Source organism: Piliocolobus tephrosceles, chromosome 7, assembly GCF_002776525.5.
Source record: "Piliocolobus tephrosceles isolate RC106 chromosome 7, ASM277652v3, whole genome shotgun sequence".
NCBI classification, from domain to species: Eukaryota; Metazoa; Chordata; class Mammalia; order Primates; family Cercopithecidae; genus Piliocolobus; species Piliocolobus tephrosceles.
The window spans coordinates 37617226-37643759 of NC_045440.1; the positions used below are offsets into that span (position 1 = coordinate 37617226).

The following is a 26534-nucleotide window of genomic DNA, read 5'->3' on the forward strand; positions in this document are numbered from 1 at the left end:
CCAACATGATAAATACAATAGTACCTCACATCTCAATACTAACATTGAAAATAAATGGCCTAAATTCTTCACTTAAAAGATTCAGAATGGCAGAATAGGTAACAATTCATCAAACAGGTATCTGCTGTCTTTAAGAGACTCACCTAACACATAAGGATTCACAGAAACTTAAGGTAAAGGGGTGGAAAAAGATATTCCATGCAAATGGACATGTAAAGTGAGCAGGAATAGCTATTCTTATATCAGACAAAACAGATTTTAAAGCAAAAACTCTTAAAAAAGACGAGGGCCATTATATAATGATAAAGGGACTAGTCCAACAGGAAAAAAATCACAATTCTAAATACATATACACCCAACACTAGAGCTCCCAAAGTTATAAAACAATTCTTTATAGACCTAAGAAATGAGATAGATGGCAACACAATAATAGTGGGGGATTTCAATACTTCATGACAGCATTGGACAGGTCATCCAGACAGAAAGTCAACAAAGAAACACAGTACCTAAACTATATCCTAGAACAAATAGACTTAACAGATATTTATAGAACATTGTACCCCAAAATGCAGAATATATATCTCTATTCATCAGCACATGGAACATATTCCAAGATTGACCATATGATGGACCACAAAATAAGCCTCAATGAACTTAAGAAAGTTGAAATCATATCAGTACTCTCTCAGGCCACAGTGGAATAAAATTGGAAATAACTCCAAAAGAAACCCTCAAAACCATCCAAATACATGGAAATTAAGTAGTCTGCTCCTGAATGATCTTTTGGTCAACAGTGAAATCAATGGAAACTAAAAACTTCTTTGAATTGAATGATAATAGTGACACAACACATCCAATCCTCTGGGATACAGCAAAAGCAGTGCTAAAAGGAAAATGTATAACGTTAAATGCCTACATCAAAAAGTCTGAAAGGGCACAAATAGACAACCTAAGGTCATTGTATTAGTCTGCTTTCATGTTGCTCATAAAGACATACCTGAAACTGGCAATTTACAAAAGAAAGAGGTTTAATGAACTTAAAATTCCACATGGCTGGGGAGGCCTCACAGTCATGGCAGAAGGTGAAAGGCTTGTCTCACATGGAGGCAGACAGGAGAAGAGTGCTTGTGTGGGGAAACTCCCCTTTGTAAAACCATCAAATCTTGTGAGACTTATTCACTGTCATGAGAACAACACAGAAAAGATCTGCCCTCATGATTCAATTACCTCCCAACACATGAGAATTCAAGATGAGATTTGGGTGGGGACACAGCCTAATCATATCATTCAACCCAAATCTCATGTCCTCACATTTCAAAACCAACCATCCTTCCTAACAGTCCCCCAAAGTCTTAACTCATTTCAACATTAACTCAAAAGTCTATAATCCAAAGTCTTATCCAAGACAAGGCAAGTCCCTTCCACCTATGAGCCTATAAAATCAGAAGCAAGTTAGTTACTTCCTAGATACAACAGGGGCATAGGTATTAGATAAATACAGCCTTTCCAAATGGGAGAAATTGGCCAAAACAAAGGGGTTACAGGTCCCATGCAAGTCCAAAATCCAGCAGGGCAGTGAAATCTTAAAGCTCCAAAATGATCTCCTTTGACTCCATGTTTCACATGGAGGTCATGCTGATGCAGGAGGTAGGTTCCCACAGCCTTGAGCAGCTCTGCCTCTGTGGCTTTGCAGGGTATAGCCTCCTGGCTGCTTTCACAGGCTGACACTGAATGTCTGCAGCTTTTCCAGGCAAACAGTGCAAGCTGTAGGTGGATCTACCATTCTGGGGTCTGGAGGATGGTGGCCCTCTTCTCACAACTACACTAGGCAATGCTCCAGTAGGGACTCTGTGTCGGGGTTCCAACCTCACATTTCCCTTCTGCACTGTTCTGGCAGAGGTTCTCCCTGAGGGCCCCGCTCCTGCAGCAAACTTCTGCCTGGACACTCATACATCCTCTGAAATCTAGGCAGAGGTTCCCAAATCTTGATTCTTGGCTTCTGTGCATCCACAGCCTCAACACCACATGGAAGCTGCAAAGGCTTGGGCTTTCACCCTCTGAAGCCACAGCCTGAGCTGTACCTTGATCCTTTCAATCACCGCTTGAGTGGCTGGATGCAGGGCACCAAGTCCCTAGACTGCACACAGCAGAGGGACCCTGAGCCTGGCCCACAAAGTCACTTTTTCCCTCCTAAACCTCCAGACCTGTGATGGGAGAGGCTGCCACCAAGACCTCTGACATGCCCTAGAGACAATTTCCCCATTGTCTCGGTGATTAACATTTGGGTCCCCATTACTCATGTAAGTTTCTGTAGCTGGCTTGAATTTCTCTTCAGAAAATGGGATTTTCTTTTCTATTGTGTTATCAGGCTGCAAATTTTCCAAACTTTTGTGATCTGTTTCATTTTTAAAACTGAATGCCTTTATTAGCACCCAAGTCACCTCTTGAATGCTTTGCTGCTTAGAAATTTCTTCCACCAGATACTCTAAATCATCTCTCTCAAGTTCAAAATTCCACAGATCTGTAGGGAAGGAGCAAAAGGCTGCCAGTCTCTGCTAAAATATAATAAAAGCCACATTTGCTCCAGTTCCCAACAAGTTCCTGATCTCCATCTGAGACCACCTCAGCCTGGATTGTATTGTTCATATTATTATCAGCATTTTGGTCCAAACCATCTGACAAGTCTCTAGGATGTTCCAAACTTTCCCACGTGTTCCTGTTTTCTTCTGAGCCCTCCAAACTGTTTCAACCTCTGCCTGTTACCCAGTTCCAAAGTCACTTTCACGTTTTTGGGTTTCTTTTCAGCAGCACCCCACTCTACTGGTACCAATTTACTGTATTAGTTTTTTTCATGCTGCTGATAAAGACATACCTGAGACTGGGCAATTTACAAAAGGAAGAAGTTTAATGGACTTACAGTTCCACATGGCTGGGAAAGCCTCACAGTCATGGTGGAATGTGAAAGGTACATATTGGCAGACAACAGAAGAGAGCTTATGCAGTGAATCTCCCTTTTATAAAACCATCAGATCTCATGAGATTTATTCCCTTTGGCAAGAACAGCACAGGAAAAACCTGCCTCCATGATTCAATTACCTCCCACTCGTTCCCTCTCACAATATATGGGAATTCAGAATGAAATTTGGCTGGGAACATGGCCAAACTATAACAGTCATACCTTGAGGAACTAGAGAATCAGGAACAAACCAAACCCAAGTCCAGCAGAAGAAAATAAGTAACAAAGATCAGAGCAGAAGTAAATAAAATGGAAACAATCAAAGGAAAAATAGATGAAACAAAAGCTGGTTCTTTGCAAAGATAGGCAAAATGGATGGACCATTAGTGAGATTAACCAAGAAAAGAAGAGAAAGGTCTAAATAAGCTCAATTAGAAATGAAATGGGAGATATTACAACCTATACCATAGAAACACAAAAGATCATTGAAGGCTACTGTGAACACCTTTATGCACACAAAATAGATAACCTAGGGGAGATAGATAAATTTCTGGAAATATACAACCCTCATAAATTAAATCAGGAAGCAATAGAAACTCTGAACAGACTAATAACAAGTAGTGAGATTGAAATGGTAATAAAAACCATTACCAATGAAAAAAAAGTCCAGAATTGGATGGATTCATAGTTGAATTCTGTCAGAGATTAAAAAAAGAACTGGTACCAATCCTACTGAAAATATTTCAAAAGATAGAGAAAGAGGGAATTTTTCCTAAATTGTTCTATGAAACCAATATCACCCTAATATCAAAACCAGGAAAGGAAAGAACAAAAAAGGAAAACTACAGACCAATATCTCTGGTAAATAAAATGCAAGTTTTCTCAACTAAATACTAGCTAACTGAATACAACAGCATATCAAAAAGATATTCTACCATGATCAAGTTGGTATCATACCAGAGATGCAAGTTTAGCATATACAAGTAAATAAATGTAATACAACACATAATCAGAATTTAAAACAAAAATCATATGATCATTTTAATAGACAAAGTAAAAGCATTTGACAAAATCCAACATCCTTTTATGATTAAAGCCCTCAGAAAAATTGGCATAGAAGGGACATGCCTTAAGGTAATAGAGGCCGTATACAATAAAGCCACAGGCAACATTGTACTGAATAGGGAAAAGTTGAAAGCATTTTCCCTGAGAACAGGAGCAAGATAAGGATGCCCATTTTCATCACGTCTATTTAACATAGCACTGGAGGTCCTCACCCGAGCAATCAAACAAGAGAAAGAAAGAGTATTCAAATTGATGATGAGGAAGTCAAACTGTCACTACTTGCCAATGATATGATCATATACCTTGAAAACCCTAAAGACTCATCTAAAAAGCTTCTAGATTTGATAAATGAATCAGTAAAGTTGCAGGATACAAAAGTAATGTACACAAATCAGTAGCACTGCTATGCACCAACAGTGACCAAGCTGAGAATCAAATCAAGAATTCAACCCCTTTTACAGTAGATGCAACAACCCCCCCCCAAAATACTTAGGAATATACCTAACAAGGGAAAACTATGAAACACTGCTGAAAGAAATTATAGATGACACAAACAAATGAAAACACATACCATGTTCATGGATGGGTAGAATAAATATTGTGAAAATGACCATACTGTCAAAGGAATATATAAATTCAATATAATTCCCATCAAAATACCATCATCATTCTTCACAGAACTGGAAAAAACAATCCTCAAATTCATATGGAACCAAAAAAGAGCTGCATGGGCAAAGCAAGACTAAGCAAAACAAAAAACAAAACAAAACAAGAAAACCCAAAAACCAAATCTGGAAGCATCACATTACCCAACTTCAAACAATGCTAAAGGCTATAATCACCAGAACAGCATGGTACCACTATAAAAATAGACACATAGACGAATGGAACAGAATAGAGCTCCCAGAAATAAAGCCAAGTACGTACAGTCAACTGATCTTTGACAAAGCAAACAAAAACATAAAGTGGGGAAAGGACACCCTATTCAACAAATTGTAGTGGGATAACTGGCAAGCCACATGTAGAAAAATGAAACTGGATCCTCATCTCTCACCTTACACAAACATCAACTCAAGATGGGTCAAAGACTTAAATGTAACACCTGAAGCCATAAAAATTCTAGAAGATAACATCGGAAAAACCCTTCTAGATATTGTCTTAGGTAAAGAGTTCATGAACAAGAACCCAAAATCAAATGCAATAAAAACAAAGATAAATAGATAGGACTTAATTAAACAAAAAAGCTTCTGCATAGCAAAAATATAATAATAATAATCAGCAGAGTAAACCGACAACCCACAGTGGCTAAGAAATGTGGTATATAAATACCATGGAATACTACTCAGCCTTAAAAAGGAACAAAATAATGACATTTACAGCAACCTGGATGGAGTTGGAGTCCATTATCCTAAGTGAAGTAACTCAGGAATGGAAAACGAAACATCATATGTTCTCACTCATAAGTGGGAGCTAATCTCTGAAGATGCAAAGGCATGAGAATGATACAATACTTTGGAGACTTGGGGGGAAGTGTGGGAGGGAGTAAGGAATGAAAGGCTATACATTGGTTACAGTGTGCACTGCTAGGATGATGGCTGCACCAAAATCTCAGAAATCACTACTAAAAATCTTATTCATGTAACCAAACACCACCTGTTCCCCCAAATGTATTGAAATAAAAATTAAAAAAGAAGAAGTAGTTAAGGTTAAATGGAACTGCAGCCTTGTTCCAATCTGACTTGCATCCTTATAAAAAATAGATTTGGATACACAAAGAGACACCAGGGGCTTGTGCATGTAGAGGAAAGGCCATGTGAGGACATAGGGAGAAGGCAAGTCTAGAAGAGAGGCCTCAGGAGAAACCAACCCTGCAGACACCTTGATCTTGGACTTACAGCCTCTAGAACTGTCAGAAAATAAATCACTGTTGTTGAAGCCACTTAAAGCTATGGTACTTTGTGATGTCAGCCTAAGCAGACAATATAATATCCTTATTTAGATGTTTGCTAAAGCTCTCTTATTATTTAAACACTGGACTTTTTGTTATTGTTTTAATTATTCTGCTTTAGAACTACATGAAGAAACATAGTAATAATAATATCAATTTAAAATGCAAATAAATCACAAATGTCTTTTCTTGCAAAACAAACAAACAAAAAACAAACAAAAAACACCCTTCTGGAATGCAGCAAAAGCAGTACTTAGAGGAAAATGTATCATTGAATGGCTATGCTTTTATATTATATAATTACTTACTGTAATGTTATGATGACTGTACCCCTCTGACATGGAAACTTTTTTTTTATGTGTTGTTCTTTAGATTTGTGTAAATCGTGAATGTGTAGAATCAAGGAAAATTAAGGCTTTAGCACTTGTTTGTTCTGAACATCTTTGTTCTGGACATGGAGTAAGTAACCATATGTTTCCCTGAATCACATTTCTTGGACACTTTTTTGCATCACTCATTAATTTACCGACATTTTTTGGGTCACTACCATGTGCCAGACTCTGTTGCATCTACCTTCAGTTGAGAGCTGAATTAAGTCATTAAATTCAGCAGCCATAATTAGTTACAGAAGATATTTTGAGTAGAATTAAATTGCTAATGACCTAAATATATATTGTTATAATTGGATACTTTTCAGAGGGTGTTAAATTTTCTGATAAATACATTAACCTGGTTCTCAAAGGAAAGATAATTATGTTGTAATTCCTGTGTCTGTGAATATACAGGGATCATAAAAAACTATTGTTTTATTTATCTACTTTTAAAAATAGACTTTATTTTTTAGAGGAGCTTCAGGTTCACAGAAACTTTGGAAAGTAAAAAGTACAGAGATTTTCCATATATCCACTCATCTTGCAGAGGCACAATCTTTTCCAGTTTTAACATGACACACCATAGTGGTCTGTTTGTTATAACTGATGACCTACAAGGACATATCATTATCACCCAAAGTCCTGTTTACATTAGGATTCACTGTTAGTGTCTCACATTCTATGGGTTTTGACAAATGTGTAATGATATAGATCCATCATTATAATACACAGAGAGTATTTTCATTACTCTAAAAATTCTCTGTGCTCCATTAATTCATCCTTCTCTCTCCACTAACGCTTGGCAACCACTGATCTTATTACTGTTTTCCTAGATTTTTCTTTTCCAGAATGTCATTTTATTGGAATCACATAGTATGTAGCCTTTTCAGATTGGTTTCTTTCACTTAGTAATATACGTTTAATGTTTCTCCGTGTTTTTCTGTGGCTTGATAGTTCATTTCTTTTTAGTGCTAAATAATATTCCATTGTCTGAATGTACCATAGTTATTTATCCACTCATCTACTGAAGAACATCTTGGTTGCTTCCAAGTTTGGTAATTACAAATAAAGCTGCTATAAACATCCTTCTGCAGGTTTTTGTGTGGACATAAATTTTCACCTATTTTGAGTAAATACCAAGGATTGTGGTTGCTGTATCATATCGTAAGAATATGCTTAGTTTTGTTAGAAACTGACAAAACATCTTCGAAAGTGGCTATACCAGTTTGCATTCCCACCAGCAGTGAATGAGAGTCCCTGTTGCTCCACATCCAAGCCAACATTTTTTGTTGTCAGTGTTTCGGATTTTGGCCATTTGAACAGGTGTGTAGTGGTATTTCATTGTTGTTTTAATTTGCATTTTACTGATGACATATGTGAGGCATATTTCATATACTTATTTTCCATCTATATGTCTTTTTTGGTGAGGGGCCTTTTAAAGTCTTCTGCCCATTTTAAAAGTTATTTGTTTTCTTGTTGAGTTTTAAGTTTTCTCTTTGTATTTTCAATAACAGTCACATATCTGATGTGTCTTTTGCAAATATTTTCTTCCAGTCTGTGGCTTATCTTTTTATTCTCTTGACAGTGCTTTTCACAGAGAAGGTTTTAATTTTATGAAGCCCAACTTCTTAATTATTTCTTTCATAGATTGTGCCTTTGGTATTGTATCTAAAAAGTCTATGCAATACCCAAGGTCATCCAGTTTTTTTTTTTTTTTTTTTTTTTTTCTGAGTTATCTTCTAGGAGTTTTTTAGCTTTGCATTTTACATTTAGGCCTATGACCCATTCTGGATTAACTTTTTGAAGGGTGATAGGTTTGTGTCTAGATTCTTTTTTTTTTCCTGCATTTTGATGTCCAGCTAGCACCAATTGTTGAAGTCTTTCTTTTCTCTACTGTATTGCTTTTGCTCCTTTGTCGGAGATCAATTGACTAGATTTATGTTTGTCAGTTTCTGGGCTCCTTATTCTGTTTCATTGATACATGTGATTATTCTTTCTCCTATATCATATTGCCTTGATTCCTACAGACTTACAGTAGTTGAAGTTGGGTAGTGTTAGTCTTCTGACTTTGTTCTTCTTCTTTTAATGGTAACTTGACTATTCTTGATCTTTTGTACCTCCATAGAAACTTTAGAATCAGTTTGTTGATTTCCACAAAACACCTTGCTGGGATTTTGACAGGGATTGTGTTCCATCTATAGATCAAGTTAGTAAGAACTGATATCTTGACACCATTGAGTCTTTCTATCCATGCACATGTAATGTGTTTTCATTTATTTAGCCCCTTTTTATTTCCTTAATCAGTGTTTTGTTGTTTTTTTCATATTGATCTTATATATATTTTGTTAGATTTATACCAAGTACTTCATTTTTGGGGGGAGGGGAGGCTAATGTAAATAGTATTATGTCTTTAATTTCAAGTTTCGTTTGTTCATTGCTGGTGTATAGGAAAATTATTGGCTTTTGTGCATTAACCTTGTATATTGCAACCATGCTACAATCACTTGTTAGTTCCAAGAGTTCTTCAAGTCTTTTTAGATTTGCTAAATTGCTGTTTATGTCACATATAAACAAAGACAGTTTTATTTCTTCCTTCCCAATCAGTATACCTTTTTTATCTTATTTTATTGTATCAGTTAGAACTTCCTGTATGATATTGAAATAGGAGTGGTCAGAGAAGACGTCCTTGCATTGCTCCTTATCTTAGTGGGAAAGTGTTTAATATCTCACCATTAAGTATGATGTCAGCTGTAGGTTTTTTTGTTTGATATTTTGTTAGATGGAAAACTTTCCCTCTATTCCTAGTTTGCTGTTAGTTTACTTTTAAATCACAAATAAGTGTTGGCTGTTTTTTGTTGTTGTTGTTGAGATGGAACCTCGCTGTGTTGCCCAGGCTGGAGTGCAGTGGCGCAATCTCGGCTCCCTGCAAGCTCCACCTTCCGGGTTCACGCCATTCTTCTGCCTCAGCCTCCTGAGTAGCTGGGACTACAGGGGCCCACCACCATGCCTGGCTAATTTTTTTGTATTTTTAGTAGAGATGGGGTTTCACCGTGTTAGCTAGGATGGTCTCAATCTCCTGACCTCGTGATCTGCCCGTCTCGGCCTCCCAAAGTGCTGGGATTTCAGGTGTGAGACACCGCACCCGGCCCGAGTGTTGGCTTTTTAATATTAAATGCTTTTTATGTATCTATTGATATGATAATGTAATTTTTCTTCCTTAGTTTATTGATGTGAGATGAAGTACATCAGCTAATTTTCTAATGTTGAACCAATTACATGCCTGGTGAACCCATCTCAGCAAACAATTATCTGTAACATCAATTAAGAATAAGAAAAATAAAAATTTTTAGTTTACTTTCACTTAATTCCTTCTCTAATACTATTCTTTTTATATAAATAACATTTGATGACCTTTGTGATTTTCATTTTTTCTGAAGAATCTCTTCTGACATTTATTTCAAAGGCAGGTCTACTGGTGATATATACTCTCAATTTTGCTTGTCTGAGAGTCTTCATTTCCACTTTTGCAAGATAATTTCAAAGGATTAAATATTTCACTCCTCACTCTTTTCACTTGCATGGTTGCTGAAGAGAAGTCCAGTATAATTTTTATCTTTGTGCCTCTATAGATATGGTATTTTCTCTCTGTGGCTTCTTTCCAAATTTGTTCTTTATCTTTGATTTTCTGTAGTTTGAAAGTTATTATGTCTAGGTATAAATTTTTGGCATTTGTCCTGATTTTTTTGTGGCAGGGGTTGCTTGATTTGTGATTTGTTGTAAGACATTAATTTTGGAAAATTATCAGCTGTTATTGCTTCAAGTATTTCTTCTATTCTATTCTTTTTTGTCTTCTTGGTATCCTCATTACATGTATGTTATACATTTTTTTAGTTGTCCCATAGTTCTTGGATATTCTGTTCTGTTTTTTCAACCTTTTTTGTGTGTGTGTGTGAGCCAAATATTTATTCATTTCTTGCATTTGAAGTACTCTTCGATAGCATCCTTGGCCTGAGACTCCTTTCTATAGTCCTTAACTACTACACAACTGCAACCAACCACTTTATGGGGTTTCCCCTCTCTGTCAATTTTACAGAGGCCTACCCATTCTCCTAGTTTCTTGTTGTCATCAACCTTAATTAGGTTGATTTGGTGTTCAGCACAAAGGGCCACCACCAACTTGACATACATAGGCTCATCACAGTTGGATGCAAGCACACAAAGATGGGCTTGGTGCTTGTCTAAGGCTTTGGCAGCTTCGGGAATTCCACGTGCTAGGCCATAGTGGATGAGGGCGGTCTTCAGCACCTCTTGTAAAGCAGTGTTAAGGTCCATTACACCTCCAGCAGCAATGCCTTCCTCGGCCATGGTGGTGGGTTACGGGTGAAGCAGCATCTTGAACGCACGCGAGCCTCCGCCTCCGCGCGACTCCGTGGCAGCAGGGAAAGAGCAACCATTTTTTTTTTTTTTTTGATTTTTTAGTTTTAGATGTTTCTATTGAGATATCCTCAAGCTCAGAGGTCTTTTCTCATCTCAGCCATGATTAGTCTATTAACGGGCCCATCAAAAGCATTCTTCATTTCTGTTGCAGTGTTTTTGATCTCTAGTACTTCTTTTTGATTCTTAGAATTTTTATCTCTTTGCCTACACTGCCAATCTGTTCTTACATGCAGTCTACTTTATCCATTAGAGCTTTTAGCATATGAAATATAATTGTTTTATTTATTTATTTTAATTTTATTTTTATTAGCAATAGTTGTACCTGTTGTGGGGGTATAAATGATAATACATTCATATAATTCGTAAAATTATCTTAATTATCAGTATAATTATCTTATATCTTAATTATCAGTATAATTAAGATATCCATCATTTTACACATTTGTCTTTATTCTAAACATTTGAATTTATTTTTCTAGCTATTTCTGAAATATACAATAGGTTATTTTAAACTCTGGTCATCCTACTGATGACCAAGTGTCAAACACTTGGTCTTACTTCTTTCAAACTGGATATTTGTACCTATTAATCAACATCTCTTTATCCTCTCCTCCTGTTGCCTCTGGTAACCATCCACCTACTCTGTATCTTCGTGAATCCACTTTTTTACCTTCCACATATGAGTAAGAACATGTGATATTTATCTTTCTGTGCTTAGCCTATTTCATTTACCATAATGACTTCCAGTTCCATCCATGTTGCTATGAGTGATGGGATTGCATTATTTTTATAGCCTATGTTTTACATTGTGTATGTATCCCACCATTTTCTTTATTCATGTATTCATGGACATTTCCATTGATTCTATATTTTGGCTATTGTGAATAGAGCTACAATAAACATGGAAATGCAGATAGCATTTTGAAATGTTGATTTCCATCCTTTTGGTTATTCACTCAGTAGTAGAATTGCTGAGTTATATACTAGTTCTGTTTTTTGTTTTGTTTTGTTTTTTTTTTTTTTTGAGAAATCTCCACACAATTTTTTTAAAGTGGCTGTACTAATTTACATTCCCACCTATAGTGTGTGAGGCTTTCCTTTTCTCCACAGCCTCACCAGCATTGGCTGTTCCCTTTTTGATAAAGGCCATTTTAACTGGATTGAGATTGTATCTCATAATTTTGATTTGCATCTCTCTCATAATTAGTGATGTTGAACATTTTTTCATATACCTGTTGGCCATTTGTATGTTTTATTTTGAGAAATGTCTATTCAGATCTTTTGCCCATTTTTTAAATCATATGATTTGTGGAGTTTTTTCCTATTGAGTTATTTGAGCTCTTTATGTATTCTGATTGTCAGTCCCTTGTCATATGGATAGTTTGGAAATATATTCTTTTATTCTGTGGGTTGTCTCTTCACTTTGTTGATTGCTTCTTTTGCTGTGTAGAAGCTTTTTAGCTTGGGCTGGTGTAATCCCATTTGTTTATTTTTGCTTATGTTTCCTATGCATTTGAGGTTATATCCAAAAAATAATTACATAATCAATGTCTTAGAACTATTTTCCTACATTTTCTCCTGGTAATTTTATAGTTTTGGTTCTTTTTTTTTTTCTTTTCTTTTTTTTTTTTTTATTACACTTTAAGTTCTAGGGTACATGTGCACAGCATGCAGGTTTGTTACATATGTATACATGTGCCATGTTGGTAAGCTGCACTCAGTAACTCGTCATTTACATTAGGTATATCTCCTAATGCAATCCCTCCCCCGTACCCCCTCCCCACAATAGGACCTGGTGTGTGATGCTCCCCTTCCTGTTTCCAAGTGATCTCATTGTTCAGTTCCCACCTATGAGTGAGAACATGTGGTATTTGGTTTTCTGTTCTTGTGATAGTTTGCTGAGAATGATGGTTTCCAGCTGCATCCATGTCCCTACAAAGAACATGAACTCTCCTTTTTAACGGCTGCATAGTATTCCATGGTGTATATGTGCCACATTTTCTTAATCCAGTCTGTCACTGATGGACATTTGGCTTGATTCCAAGTCTTTGCTATTGTGAGTAGTGCTGCAATAAACATACATGTGCCTGTGTCTTTATAGTAGCATGACTTATAATCCTTTGGGTATATTCCCATTAGTGGGATGGCTGGGTCAAATGGTATTTCTAGCTCTAGATCCTTGAGGAATCACCACACCGTTTTCCACAATGGTTGAACTAGTTTACAGTCCCACCAACAGTGTAAAAGTGTTCCTATTTCTCCACATCCTCTCCAGCACCTCTTGTTTCCTGATTTTTTAATGATTGCCATTCTAACTGGTGTGAGATGGTACCTCATTGTGGTTTTGATTTGCATTTCTCTGATGGCAAGTGATGATGAGCATTTTTTCATGTGTCTGTTGGCTGTATGAATGTCTTCTTTTGAGAAGTGTCTGTTCATATCCTTTGCCCACTTTTTGATGGGGTTGTTTTTTTCTTGTAAATTTGATTGAGTTCTTTATAGGTTCTGGATATTAGCCCTTTGTCAGATGAGTAGATTGCAAAAATTTTCTCCCATTCTGTGGGTTGCCTGTTCACTCTGATGGTAGCCTCTTTTGCTGTGCAGAAGCTCTTTCGTTTAATTAGATTCCATTTGTCAATTTTGGCTTCTGTTGCCATTGCTTTTGGTGTTTTAGACATGAAGTCCTTGCCCATGCCTATGTCCTGAATGGTATTCCCTAAGTTTTCTTCCAGGGTTTTTATGGTTTTAGGTCTAACATTTAAGTCTCTAATCCATCTTGAACTAATTTTCATATGAGGAGTAAGGAAAGGATTGAATTTCAGCTTTCTACTTATGGCTAGCCGATTTTCCCAGCACCACTTATTAAATAGGGAATCCTTTCCCCATTTCTTGTTTTTCTCAGGTTTGTCAAATATCAGATGGTTGTAGATGTGTGGCATTATTTCTGAAGGCTCCGTTCTGTTCCATTGGTCTATATCTCTGTTTTGGTACCAGTACCATGCTGTTTTGGTTACTGTAGCCTTGTAGTATAGTTTGAAGTCAGATAGTGTGATGCCTCCAGCTTTGTTCTTTTGGCTTAGGATTGTCTTGGCAATGTGGGGTCTTTTTTGGTTCCATATGAACTTTAAAGCAGTTTTTTCCAATTCTGTGAGGAAAGTCATTGGTAGCTTAATGGGGATGGCATTGAATCTATAAATTACCTTGGGCAGTATGGCCATTTTCACAATATTGATTCTTCCTATCCATGAGCATGGTATATTCTTCCATTTGTTTGTGTCCTCTTTTATTTCACTGAGCAGTGGTTTGTAGTTCTCCTTGAAGAGGTCCTTTACATCCCTTGTAAGTTGGATTCCTAGGTATTTTATTCTCTTTGAAGCTATTGTGAATGAGAGTTCATTCATGATTTGGCTCTCTGTTTGTCTGTTACTGGTGTATAAGAATGCTTGTGATTTTTGCACCTTGATTTTGTATCCTGAAACTTTGTTGAAGTTGCTTATCAGCTTAAGGAGATTTTGGGCTGAGAGGGGTTTTCTAAATATACAATCATGTCATCTGCAAACAGGGACAATTTGACTTCTTCTTTTCCTAAGTGAATACCCTTTATTTCTTTCTCTTGCCTGATTGCCCTAGCCAGAACTTCCAACACTATGTTGAATAGGAGTGATGAGAGAGGGCATCCTTGTCTTTTGCCAGTTTTCAAAGGGAATGCTTCCAGTTTTTGCTCATTCAGTATGATATTGGCTGTGGGTTTGTCATTAATAGCTCTTATTATTTTGAGGTACGTTCCATCAATACTGAATTTACTGAGAGTTTTTAGCATGAAGGGCTGTTGAATTTTGTCAAAGGTCTTTTCTGCATCTATTGAGATAACCATGTGGTTTTTGTCTTTAGTTCTGTTTATATGCTGGATTACGTTTATTGATTTCTGTATATTGAAGCAGCCTTGCATCCCAGGGATGAAGCCCACTTGATCATGGTGGATAAGCTTTTTGATGTGCTGCTGGATTCGGTTCGCCAGTATTTTATTGAGGATTTTTGCATTGATGTTCATCAGGGATATTGGTCTAAAATTCTCTTTTTTTGTTGTATCTCTGTCAGGCTTTGGTATCAGGATGATATTGGCCTCGTAAAATGAGTTAGGGAGGATTCCCTCTTTTTCTATTGATTGGAATAGTTTCAGAAGGAATGGTACCAGCTCCTCCTTGTACCTCTGGTAGAATTTGGCTGTGAATCCGTCTGGTCCTGGACATTTTTTGGTTGGTAGGCTATTAATTATTGCCAATTTCAGAGCCTGCTATTGGTCTATTCAGGGATTCAACTTCTTCCTGGTTTAGTCTTGGGAGAGTGTAAATGTCCAGGAAATTATCCATTTCTTCTAGGTTGTCTAGTTTATTTGTGTAGAGATGTTTATAGTATTCTCTGATGGTAGTTTGTAGTTCTCTGGGGTTGGTGGTGATATCCCCTTTATCATTTTTTATTGCATCTATTTGATTCTTCTCTCTTCTTTATTAGTCTTGCTAGCAGTCTATCAATTTTGTTGATTTTTTCAAAAAACCAGCTTCTGTATTCATTGATTTTTTGGAGGGTTTTTGTGTCTGTATCTCCTTCAGTTCTGCTCTGATCTTCGTTATTTCTTGCCTTTGGCTAGCTTTTGAATGTGTTTGCTCTTGCTTCTCTAGTTCTTTTAATTGTGATATTAGGGTGTCAATTTTAGATCTTTCCTGCTTTCTCTCGTGGGCATTTAGTGCTATAAATTTCCCTCTACACACTGCTTTAAATGTGTCCCAGAGATTCTGGTATGTGGTATCTTTGTTCTCACTGGTTTCAAAGAATATCTTTATTTCTGCCTTCATTTCCTTATGTACCCAGTAGTCATTGAGGAGCAGGTTGTTCAGTTTCCATGTAGTTGAGCGGTTTTGATTGAGTTTCTTAGTCCTGAGTTCTAGTTTAATGGCACTGTGGTCTGAGAGACAGTTTGTTATAATTTCTGTTCTTACATTTGCTGAGGAGTGCTTTACTTCCAACTATGTGGTCAATTTTGGAATAAGTGTGATGTGGTGCTGAGAAGAATGTATATTCTGTTGATCTGGGGTAGAGAGTTCTGTAGATGTCTATTAGGTCCCTTGGTGCAGAGTTGAGTTCAATTCCTGGATATCCTTGTTAACTTTCTGTCTCGTTGATCTGTCTAATGTTGACAGTGGAGTGTTAAATTCTCCCATTATTATTGTATGGGACTTATTGTATCTAAGTCACTTTGTAACTCTCTAAGGACTTGCTTTATGAATCTGGGTGCTCCTGTATTGGGTGCATATATATTTAGGATAGTTAGCTCTTCCTGATGAATTGATCCCTTTACCATTATGTAATGGCCTTCTTTGTCTCTTTTGATCTTTGATGGTTTAAAGTCTGTTTTATCAGAGACTGGGATTGCAACCCCCAGTTTTTTTTGTTTTCCATTTGCTTTGTAGATCTTCCTCCATCCCTTTATTTTGAGCCTATATGTGTCTCTGCATGTGAGATGGGTCTCCTGAATACAGCAAACTGATGGGTCTTGATTCTTTATCCAATTTGCCAGTCTGTGTCTTTTAATTGGACCATTTAGTCCATTTACATTTAAGGTTAATATTGTTATGTGTGAACTTGATCCTGTCATTATGATATTAGCTGGTTATTTTGCTTGCTAGTTGATGCAGCTTCCTAACATCGATGGACTTTACATTTTGACATGTTTTTGCAATGGCTGGTACCTGTTGTTCCTTTCCATGTTTAGTGCTTCCTTCAGGATCTCTTGTAGGGCAGGCCTGGTGGTGACAAAATCTCTAAGCATTTGCTTGTCTGTAAAGGATTGTATTTCTCCTTCACTTATGAAACTTAGTTTGTCTGGATATGAAATTCTGGGTTGAAAATTCTTTTCTTTAAGAATGTTGAATATTGGCCCCCACTCTCTTCTGACTTGGAGAGTTTCTCCCGAGAGGTCTGCTGTTAGTCTGATGGGCTTCCCTTTGTGTGTAACCTGACCTTTCTCTCTGGCTGCCCTTAATATTTTTTCCTTCATTTCAACTTTGGTGAATCTGACAATTGTGTGTCTTGGAGTTGCTCTTCTTGAGGAGTATCTTTGTGGCGTTGTCTGTATTTCCTGAATTTGAATGTTGGCCTGCCTTACTAGGTTGGGGAAGTTCTCCTGGATGATATCCTGCAGGGTGTTTTCCAACTTGGTTTCATTTTCCCTGTCACTTTCAGACACACCAATCAGACGTAGATTTGGTCTTTTCCCATAATCCCATACTTCTTGGGGGCTTTGTTCATTTCTTTTTACTCTTTTTCCTCCAAACTTCTCTTCTCGCTTCATTTCATTCGTGTGATCTTCAATCATTGATACTCTTTCTTCCAGTTGATCAAGTTGGTTACTGAAGCTTGTGCATTTGTCCCATAGTTCTTGTGTTATGGTTTTCATCTCTATCAGTTCTTTTAAGGCCTTCTCTTCATTGATTATTCTAGTTATCCATTCATCCATTCTTTTTTCAAGGTTTTTAGTTTCTTCATGCTGGTTACATAGTTCCTCCTTTATTTCTGAGAAGTTTGATCGACTAAAGCCTTCTTCTTTCAATTCATCAACATCATTCTCCATCCAGCTTTGTTCTATTGCTGGCAAGGAGCTCCATTCCTTTGGAGGGGGAGATGCGCTCTGATTTTTTGAATTTCCTGCTTTTCTGCACTGCTTTTCCCCCATCTTTGTGCTTTTATGTGCCTTTGGTCTTTGATGATTGTGACATACTGATGGGGTTTTGGTGTGGGTGTCCTTTCTGTTTGTTAGTTTTCCTTCTAACAGTCAGGACCCTCAGCTGTAGGTCTGTTGGAGTTTGCCTGAGGTCCACTCCAGACCCTGTTTGTCTGGGTGTCAGCAGCAGAGGCTGCAGAAGATAGAATATTGCTGCACAGCGAGTGTTGCTGTCTGATTCTTCCTCTGGAAGCTTTGTCTCAGGGGTGTACCCCACCATGTGAGGTGTGAGGTGTCAGTCTGCACCTAGTGGGGGATGTCTCCAAGTTAGGCTACTCAGGGGTCAGGGACCCACTTGAGCAGGCAGTCTGTCCATTCTCAGATCTCAACCTCTGTGCTGGGAGATCCACTGCTCTGTTCAAAGCTATCAGGGGCATTTACCTCTGCCGAAGTTTTTGCTGCTTTTTGTTTAGCTATGCCCTGTCCCCAGAGGAGGAGTCTATAGAGGCAGGCCGGCCTCCTTGAGCTGCAGTGGGCTCCACCCAATTTGAGCTTCCAGGTGGCTTTGTTACCCACTTAAGCCTCTGGCGCCCCTCCCCCAGCCACGCGGACACCTTGCAGTTAGATCTCAGACTGCTGTGCTAGCAATGAGGGAGGCTCCTTGGGCATGGGACCCTCCAGGCCAGGTGTGGGATATAATCTCCTGGTGTGCCCTTTGCTAAGACCCTTGGTAAAGCGCAGTATTAGGGTGGGAGTTACCCGATTTTCCAGGTGTTGTGTGTCTCAGTTTCCCTTGGCTAGGAAAAGGGATTCCCTTCCCCCTTGAGCTTCCCAGGTGAGGCGATGCCATGCCCTGCTTCAGCTCTGGCTGATCGGGCTGCACCAGCTGACCAGCACCGATTGTCTGGCACTCCCCAGTGAGATGAACCCCGTACCTCAGCTGAAAATGCAGAAATCGGCCGGGCACAGTGGCTCAAGCCTGTAATCCCAGCAGTTTGGGAGGCCGAGACGGCCGGATCACGAGGTCAGGAGATCGAGACCATCCTGGCTAACATGGTGAAACCCCGTCTCTACTAAAAATACAAAAAACTAGCCGGGCGAGGTGGTGGGCGCCTGTAGTCCCAGCTACTCTGGAGGCTGAGGCAGGAGAATAGCATAAACCCAGGAGGCAGAGCTTGCAGTGAGCTGAGATCCGGCCACTGCACTCCAGCCCGGGAGACAGAGCAAGACTCCGTCTCAAAAAAAAAAAAAAAAAAGGAAATGCAGAAATCACCCGTCTTTTGTATCACTCATGCTGGGAGCTGGAGGCTGGAGCTGTTCCTATTCGGCCATCTTGGGCTCACTCTCGCCCTGTAGTTTTGGTTCTTAGATTTAAGTCTTGAATACATTTTGATTTTATTTTTGTACACAGTGAAAGATAATGATCAAGTTTTATTCTTCTGCATATAGTTACTGAATTTCTAGCACCATCTAATGAAGAGACTGTTCTTTCTCTGTTGTGCATTCTTGGTGCCTTTGTTGAAAATGAATTGGTGTAAAGGCATGTATTTGTATCTGGGTTCTTTATTCTGTTCCATTGGTCTAGGCATTTGATTTTATGCCAATACCATGGTTATTTGGTTACTATAGTGCTGTAGTATAACTTGAAGTCAGATAATGTTATGCATTTGGCTTTGTTCTTTTTGCTCAGAATTGCTGACCACATGTTAAGTCACGAGACAAGTCTTAACAAATTTAAGAAGACTGACATCACTCCAAGTATATTTTCTGACCACATTAGATTGAAGCTAGAAGTTAATATTAAAAGAAAGTGGAAATACTGAAAAAATACATGAAAATTAATAAGAACACACAATTGAACAACCATTGGGCTAAACAGCAAATCAAAAGGGAAATTAGAAAATATCTCAAGACAAACAAAAAATGAAAAAAAAAAAGGGATATGGCAAAAACAGTACTAAAGGGAAATTTATAGTGATACATTCTTACATTTAAAAAAAATAAAGATTTCAAATAAACATTCTAACTTTACACCTCAAGAAACTAGAAAAAAATTCAACAAACAAACCCTAAGTTTGCAGTAGGAAGTTATGAAGATTAGAGCACAAACATGATAGAGAATAGAAAAATAATAGATAACAAGGAAATGAAGAGTTGAGTTTTTGAAAAGATAAAAAAAAATGGACAAACTTTTAGGTAAAATAGCAAGAAAAAAAGAAAAGACTCAAAATCAGAAATGAAGGAGCAGATATTACGACTGATGTCACAGAAATTTTTTAAGAAGATACTGTGGTTTATATTTATAAACCAACACATTGGATAACCTAGAAGAAATTGATAGATTCCTAGAATGATATAACCTGCCAAGACTTAATCAAGAATAAATAGCCTGAACAGAACAGCAACAAATAAAGAGATTAAATCAGTAAAAAAAACTTTTTAGCAAAGAAAATCTCAGGACCAGGGGCTTCACAAATGAATTCTGTTAAACATGTACAGAAGAATTAAACAAGAAAATAAAATTGCAGGCTAATATATCTACAAACATGCATGCAAAAATTTATAGCAAGACATTAACAAACTATATTTGCCACACATTAAAAGAATCATACACAATGACCAAATGGGATTTATTCCTGGTATGCAAGGATGGTTCAGAATACACAGATCAATTAATGTGGTATGCTAATTGAATCCTAACTCAATATGTTAGGATTAGCAGAAAGCCTATATGTAAAAACTCCACAGCTAAAATTATACTCAATGGTGAAATAATGAAAGCCTTTACTTTAAGATCTATAACAATGCAAGGATACTCACTCTGTGCACTTCTATTCAACATAGTATTGGAATTCCTAGATGAAGCAATGAGGCAAAGAAAAGAAATAAAGGGCATCCAAATGAGAAAGTAGAAATGAAGTAGCTTCTAGAGTCTTTTTTTCTTGCTATTTTACCTAAGAGTTTGTCCATTTTTTTAATCTTTTCGATCTATTCATATATTAATATGCCATGATTATATACATAGGAAACCATAAAGGTTCCATAAAATTAGTAGAAGAAATAATGAATTCAGTAAAGTTGCAGGACACAAAAACAACTCTCAAAAATCAGTTACATTTTTATACATCAAAAACAGATGGTCAGGAAAGGAGATTAGTTAAACAATCCCATTTACAATAGCATCAAAAAGAATAAAATATTTAGGTTTAAAACAAACCAAGGAGGTGAAAGACTTGTACACTGAAAACTATAAAACATGAAAAAAATTAAAGCAGACACAAAAGATTGAAAGATATTCCATGGATTGAAGAAATTAATATTGTTAAACTATCCCTAACAGTCAAAATTATCTACAGATTCAATGCAATCCTTATCAGAATCTCCATGTTATTTTTCAAAGAAATAGAAAATAAAAAACTTATATAAAACTAAAAAAATCCAGATAATTAGAAGCAATTTTTAAAAAGAAGAACAAAGCTTTTCAAAGTATAGTACAAAGGTACAGTAACCAGAACAGTACATTACTGTCATAAAATAGAGACATATAAAGCAATGGATGAAAATAGCTCAGAGATAGACTCGTATATGCTGGCTCCACCATGTCACTGGAGGGGTCACGTTTGCATTAGAATTTAAGTATGCATTTTTGATATTAATTGCATGGTAAATTTGTAGGTAAACATTTTAAGGTGTCAAATTTTCTTGATGCAAATATTGAGAGCCTCACTTTATAGTTGTTGTTGTTTTTTTTTTTTTTTGCTTTGTGTGTGTGTGTGTCTGTGTTTTGGTCTAAGAAACCAAACATTTGATATGTGAGACTGTCGCTCTAAATAAACAAAATTACACTAGAGTATGGTACAAAAGTAAGCTTGATGATCTCCTTCTAATGAGAAAATATTTTAAAACAATCATTTAATTTTTCAAAATGATCCTAGGTGTGTGATTCCAGAAAAAACTGCATTTGTTCACCGGGCTATAATCCTCCAAGCTGCCAAACACGTTCCAAAGGTTTTTCCGTATTTCCTAAGGACGACATGGGCAAGTATCTGTCTTTCAAATATCCATTTAATAAAAGTATCAAATTGCTTATCGTCACTAAAACAGAGTTCGATTTTGCCACTTACGGGGCAACTGATATTTGTAATGAAAAGGTAATCAGAATTCTCTCAAGGAATGGAAACCAAACGTGCCATCTTAATCTTGCTCTCTTTTCTTTATAATTAACTAATTAATCAATTAATTTTATTTTTTTATTTCAATAGGTTTTTGGGGAACAGGTGAATTTTGGTAACATGGATAAGTTCTTTAGTGGTGATTTCTGAGATTTTCGTGCAGCCATCACCCGAGCAGTGTATACTGTATGCAATGTGTAGTCTTTTATACCTCACCTACTCCCATCCTTCTCCTCAATACCTCAAAGTCCATTGTATCATTCTTATGCCTTTGTGTCCTCATGGCGTAGTTCCCACTTACGAGTGAGAACATATGATATTTGGTTTTACATTCTCTAAGTGAAGAGTTACTTCACTTAGAATAATGGTCTCAAACTCCATCCAGGTTGCTGTGAATGCTATTATTTTGTTCTTCTAATGGCTGAGTAGTATTCCATTTTTCCGTATATATATCACACTTTCTTTTTTTATTTTTATTTTTTATTATACTTTAAGTTGTAGGCTACATGTGCACAACATACAGGTTTGTTACATATGTATACATGTGCCATATTGGTGTGCTGAACCCATTAACTCATCACGCTATCCCTCCCCCTTCCCCCAATCCCACAACAGACTCCGGTGTGTGATGTTCACCACCCTGTGTCCAAGTGTTCTCATTGTTCAATTCCCACCAATGAGTGAGAACATGTGGTGTTTGATTTTTTGTCCTTGTGATAGTGTGCTGAGAATGATGGTTTCCAGCTTCATCCATGTTCCTACAAAGGACATGAACTCATCATTTTTCATGGCTGTATAGTATTCCAGGATATCACACTTTCTTTATCCACTCATTGATTGATGGGCATTTGGGCTGGTTCCACATTTTTGCAATTGCAAATTGTGCTGCTCTAAACATTTGCGTGAGTGTCTTTTTATGTAATGACTTTTATATAATTACTTCCTCTGGGTAGATTTCCAATAGTGGGATTGCTGGATCAAATGGTAGATCTACTTTTGGTTCTTCAAGAAATTGCCATACTGTTTTTCATAGTGGTGGTACTAGTTTGCATTCCCACCAACAGCGTCAAAGCACTCCCCTTTAAGAACATCCATGCCAACATCTATTATTTTTTGATTTTTAAATTAGGACCATTCTTGCAGGAGTAAGGTGGTATTTCATTGTGGTTTTGATTTGCATTTCCCTGATCATTAGTGATGTTGAGCATTATTTCATATGTTTGTTGGCCATTTGCATATCTTCTTTTAAGAGTTGTCTATTCATGTCCTTAGCCCATTTTTTGATGGAATTGCTTTTTTCTTGCTGATTTGTTTGAGTTCCTTATAGATTGTGGATATTAGTTCTTTGTCAGATGGATAGTTTGTGAAGATTTTCTCCCACTCTGTGGGTTGTCTGTTTACTCTGCTGATTATATCTTTTGCTTTGCAGAAGCTTTTAAATTTAATTAAGTCTCTTCTATTTATCTTTGTTTTTGTTGCATTTGCTTTTGGGTTCTTGCTTATGAATGCTTTGCCTAAGCCAATGTCTAGAATAGTTTTCTCATGTCATATTCTAGAATTTTTATGGTTGCAGGTTTAAATTTAAGTCTTTGATCCCTCTTGAGTTGATGTTTGTATAAGATGAGAGATGAGGATTCAGTTTAATTCTTCTACATATGGCTTGCCAGTTATCCCAGTGCCATTTATTGAATAGGGTGTCCTTTCCCCATTTTATGTTTTTGTTTGCTTTGTTGAAGATCAGTTGGCTGCACATACTTGGCTTTATTTCTGGATTCCCTATTCCATTCCTTTGGTCTCTGTGTCTATTTTTATATCAGTACTATGCTGTTTTGGTGACTATAGCCTTATTGTCTACGGCCATACCAGCCTGAATGTGCCCGATCTTGTCTTGCTCTTTTTTCTAACATTAAAATATCATACTTGAAGCTGAGTACCTTTTAAAATTTCTCTTTACTGATATCATTGACTCTGTCTTTTAGAATATTTTCAACCTCTCTTCCTCAGCTTTATGACTGATCCTGTGACCTCAGCTCTAAACAAACATTTACTCTGCATCTAGTACTGTTAGTGTGTATCTGTTATAGAAGAAATGAAATAGAAGACAAGATTTTGCTCTGAAAGAGTTTATCATTTAAATCAGAAAAATCCATCAGTTTCTGCTTAGGAGATGACAGAAGTGATGCTGGCATATTATTCTGTTTGTGCACCACAGCTTCCATTTCTGTCATGCATTCATTTATTGAGTTAGCAAATGTTTATTGAACTCTACACACTGGTCTACACACTCTACACTGGTCTACACACTGGGGATGTACAGTGATAGCAAAGGACAGAATTAGGATTAGGAATCAATTCTTCTGATTTTTATGCCAGTGCCCTTTTAGTAGCATTGTGATGACCCCATTTATAAACATGATCCCCAAGGCCAAAAGCCAACAATCTACCAAAGAAAAATAGGATATACACAAATACACTGAATTCCTTTGATAATGCGCCTTGTAAGAGTGCATTTTTGGATAACCATGCAGTTACACAATCCCACGTTGTAGATCACTGAATTTTTTGTCCCTACTTAGAGGGTTAAAATGAGATTTTGCTGTACCTGCTGTGAGACTTGAATACTTTTGAACTTTCCAAAACTTGGTTACCATGCTTTTAGAATGAAAGGTTGTAGAGATAGCCCCAAGGATTATGATTACAATTCTATGATGAATTTTTTCCACGTTCCTTGAATAACAATACAAATTCAGAACATTTTAATGAATGTGTTACAACTTGAAAATAAAAGTAGATAGTTTAATTTTTTATTTATTTATTTATTTTTGTACTTCTGTTTTTAGATTCAATCATGGAAAGAGCATCTGGGAAGACTGAAAACACCTGGCTTCTAGGTTTCTCCATTGTTCTTCCTATTCTCATTGTAACAACCATAGCAGTTTTGGCAAGGAAGCAGTTGAAAAAGTGGTTCATCAAGGAAGAGGAATTCCCAAGTAGCGAGTAAATTGCATTTGTGTTCTGACGTTAAACATTGGTACCATTTGAATCTAGTTATATGTAAGACAATATCATGAGCAGCAACAATACTTTACATATCACTGGGATTTTGAGTATTACATCAATATATCATTTAATTTTATGAGGTAGTTGTGAATACCCCTGTTTTGAAGACACAAAGATTTGGAAGTGTAGTTTGCATAGTTTGCCAAAGTCATTGAACTGTCAGTTGAGAGAGGAAGAATTCAAATATATAATATCTGTTCTTTTCTTATCGAAGGGGGATGATCTGTATCATCTACAACAGAAGTATTTATTAAAAATGCAGATTTCTGGGCCTTACTACAGACTAAATATTTTAAGTCACATTGCCGGCTCATATAAGAAATACTTTTAAAAATATTCTTTGGGTTAAATTTTCAGAAGGGAAATTTATAATTTAGATTATTACATTTTTAATTTCCAAGAAATAATTCAAACAGTAAGAGAACAACATGACAAACATCCTCTTGCCCACCATGGGAAATAAACAGATGTTAATATTTTTCTTGTTTCTCTTATAAAAGAAGCCATTGTATTTGCAGCCGCAATTTCTTCTGGTATGATCCCCTTTCCTCCTGGTAGAGGATGTCCACACTGAATGTTTGTGTATTTTACATGTTTTTAATACATGTGGCATGATCCATATCCCATAACCTACCTAGTATTGTTTTATGTATAATTTTAAATAGCTATACTTTCTCTGCAGATGCATTTCCTTATCAATTTTGGTTTGTTTGTTTTGTCTTTTTTTTTTTCTTTTTCATGAGCAGTCCACCCAGAGGTGTTTTTATTTTATTAGTAATCTGAAATATGTAACTTTCAGTTTCATTTATTTTTTTTTATATCAAGCTTTGCTCTTTTTCCTCCTTTCTGGTCTTTTTACCTTTGCTCTGTTGTAACTCTAGATTTCTTGATTTTAATGCTTTCTTTATTAATTTTCAACCTTTCTTATTTTCTAAAATAAGAAATACTTTAATAGCAAAAATCTTCTTGTACGTATCATTTTCTTTATACTCTCTGAGTTTTAAATGATAGTTGACATTCAGTTAAAAAAATTTGAAAAATCTAGCAGGATTTCTTGTTTAAATAATGAATCAATTGTGGTCTTTAGTTTTCAATTATGTGATTTATTTTCATTGTTTTAAAAATAATTTTCTAATTTTATTAGCTTATTTTGAGAAACTTGTCTGTGTGATTTAGACTCTTCAATGTTGGAACAAAAAATGAAGTAAATTTTTAGAAATGTGTAAGCTTGATATGTGTCCTCCAATGTTTTTAGGACAAACTTTTAAATTGTGATGTTTCAAATCATTTTTATACATACTGGTTTTTTTTTTCTTTCCTGTCTGTTTGATACTTTGTCTTCTGTGAGAGGCAAACTAAAATTTTTGGTGGCTTGTAGCTTTCCCTCTGATTGTTGAAACTTTAGCTTTAGCTATTCTGAGGCAGTGACTAAATGCATAATGTTTATTTTAGTTAAATTTTATTTTCCTTTAATCATTATTAATCGTATCTTAAATACAAATTTCACTGTTTTAGATTGCTATATCAACTTTCTCTTTAAAAATGACATTTACTTGGTACATCTTTTTTCGTTTTTTTTCTCAATCTGTCTTTGCATTTAGCTGGTATAAACAGTCTTTATATGAAATGTACTAGTGGAGTTTGTTATGCTCATATGCTTAATCCATGATGACATATGTTTAGGCTGAAATTTGCCGTCCTATTTTTTTCCTATTTACCATGCTTTTTTGGTATTTTTTTTCTTTTTCTATAATCTATTTTCTTTGTTTCACTTTTCTTTCTTTCTTTTTTTTTTTTTTTCTTGAGA

General features: G+C 36.4%; 1 protein-coding gene and 1 pseudogene across 4 annotated transcripts in view; one reads left to right on the forward strand and one right to left on the reverse strand.

Moving 5' to 3' along the window:
* The window catches only part of ADAM32 (ADAM metallopeptidase domain 32), a 194334-nt gene that overhangs the window by 111473 nt on the left and 56327 nt on the right, over positions 1–26534 (forward strand). For all 3 annotated transcript variants that reach the window (XM_023214500.2, XM_023214501.1, XM_023214498.1), the window contains 3 exons: positions 6342–6428; positions 21431–21533; positions 24508–24664. In XM_023214500.2, coding sequence (XP_023070268.1) covers positions 6342–6428; positions 21431–21533; positions 24508–24664 — 347 coding nt within the window. The remainder of the gene's footprint in view (positions 1–6341; positions 6429–21430; positions 21534–24507; positions 24665–26534) is intronic.
* Positions 10300–10705, reverse strand: LOC111544111 (annotated as a pseudogene). The gene has a single exon (XR_002732051.1). The product of XR_002732051.1 is annotated as a 40S ribosomal protein S12 pseudogene (transcript).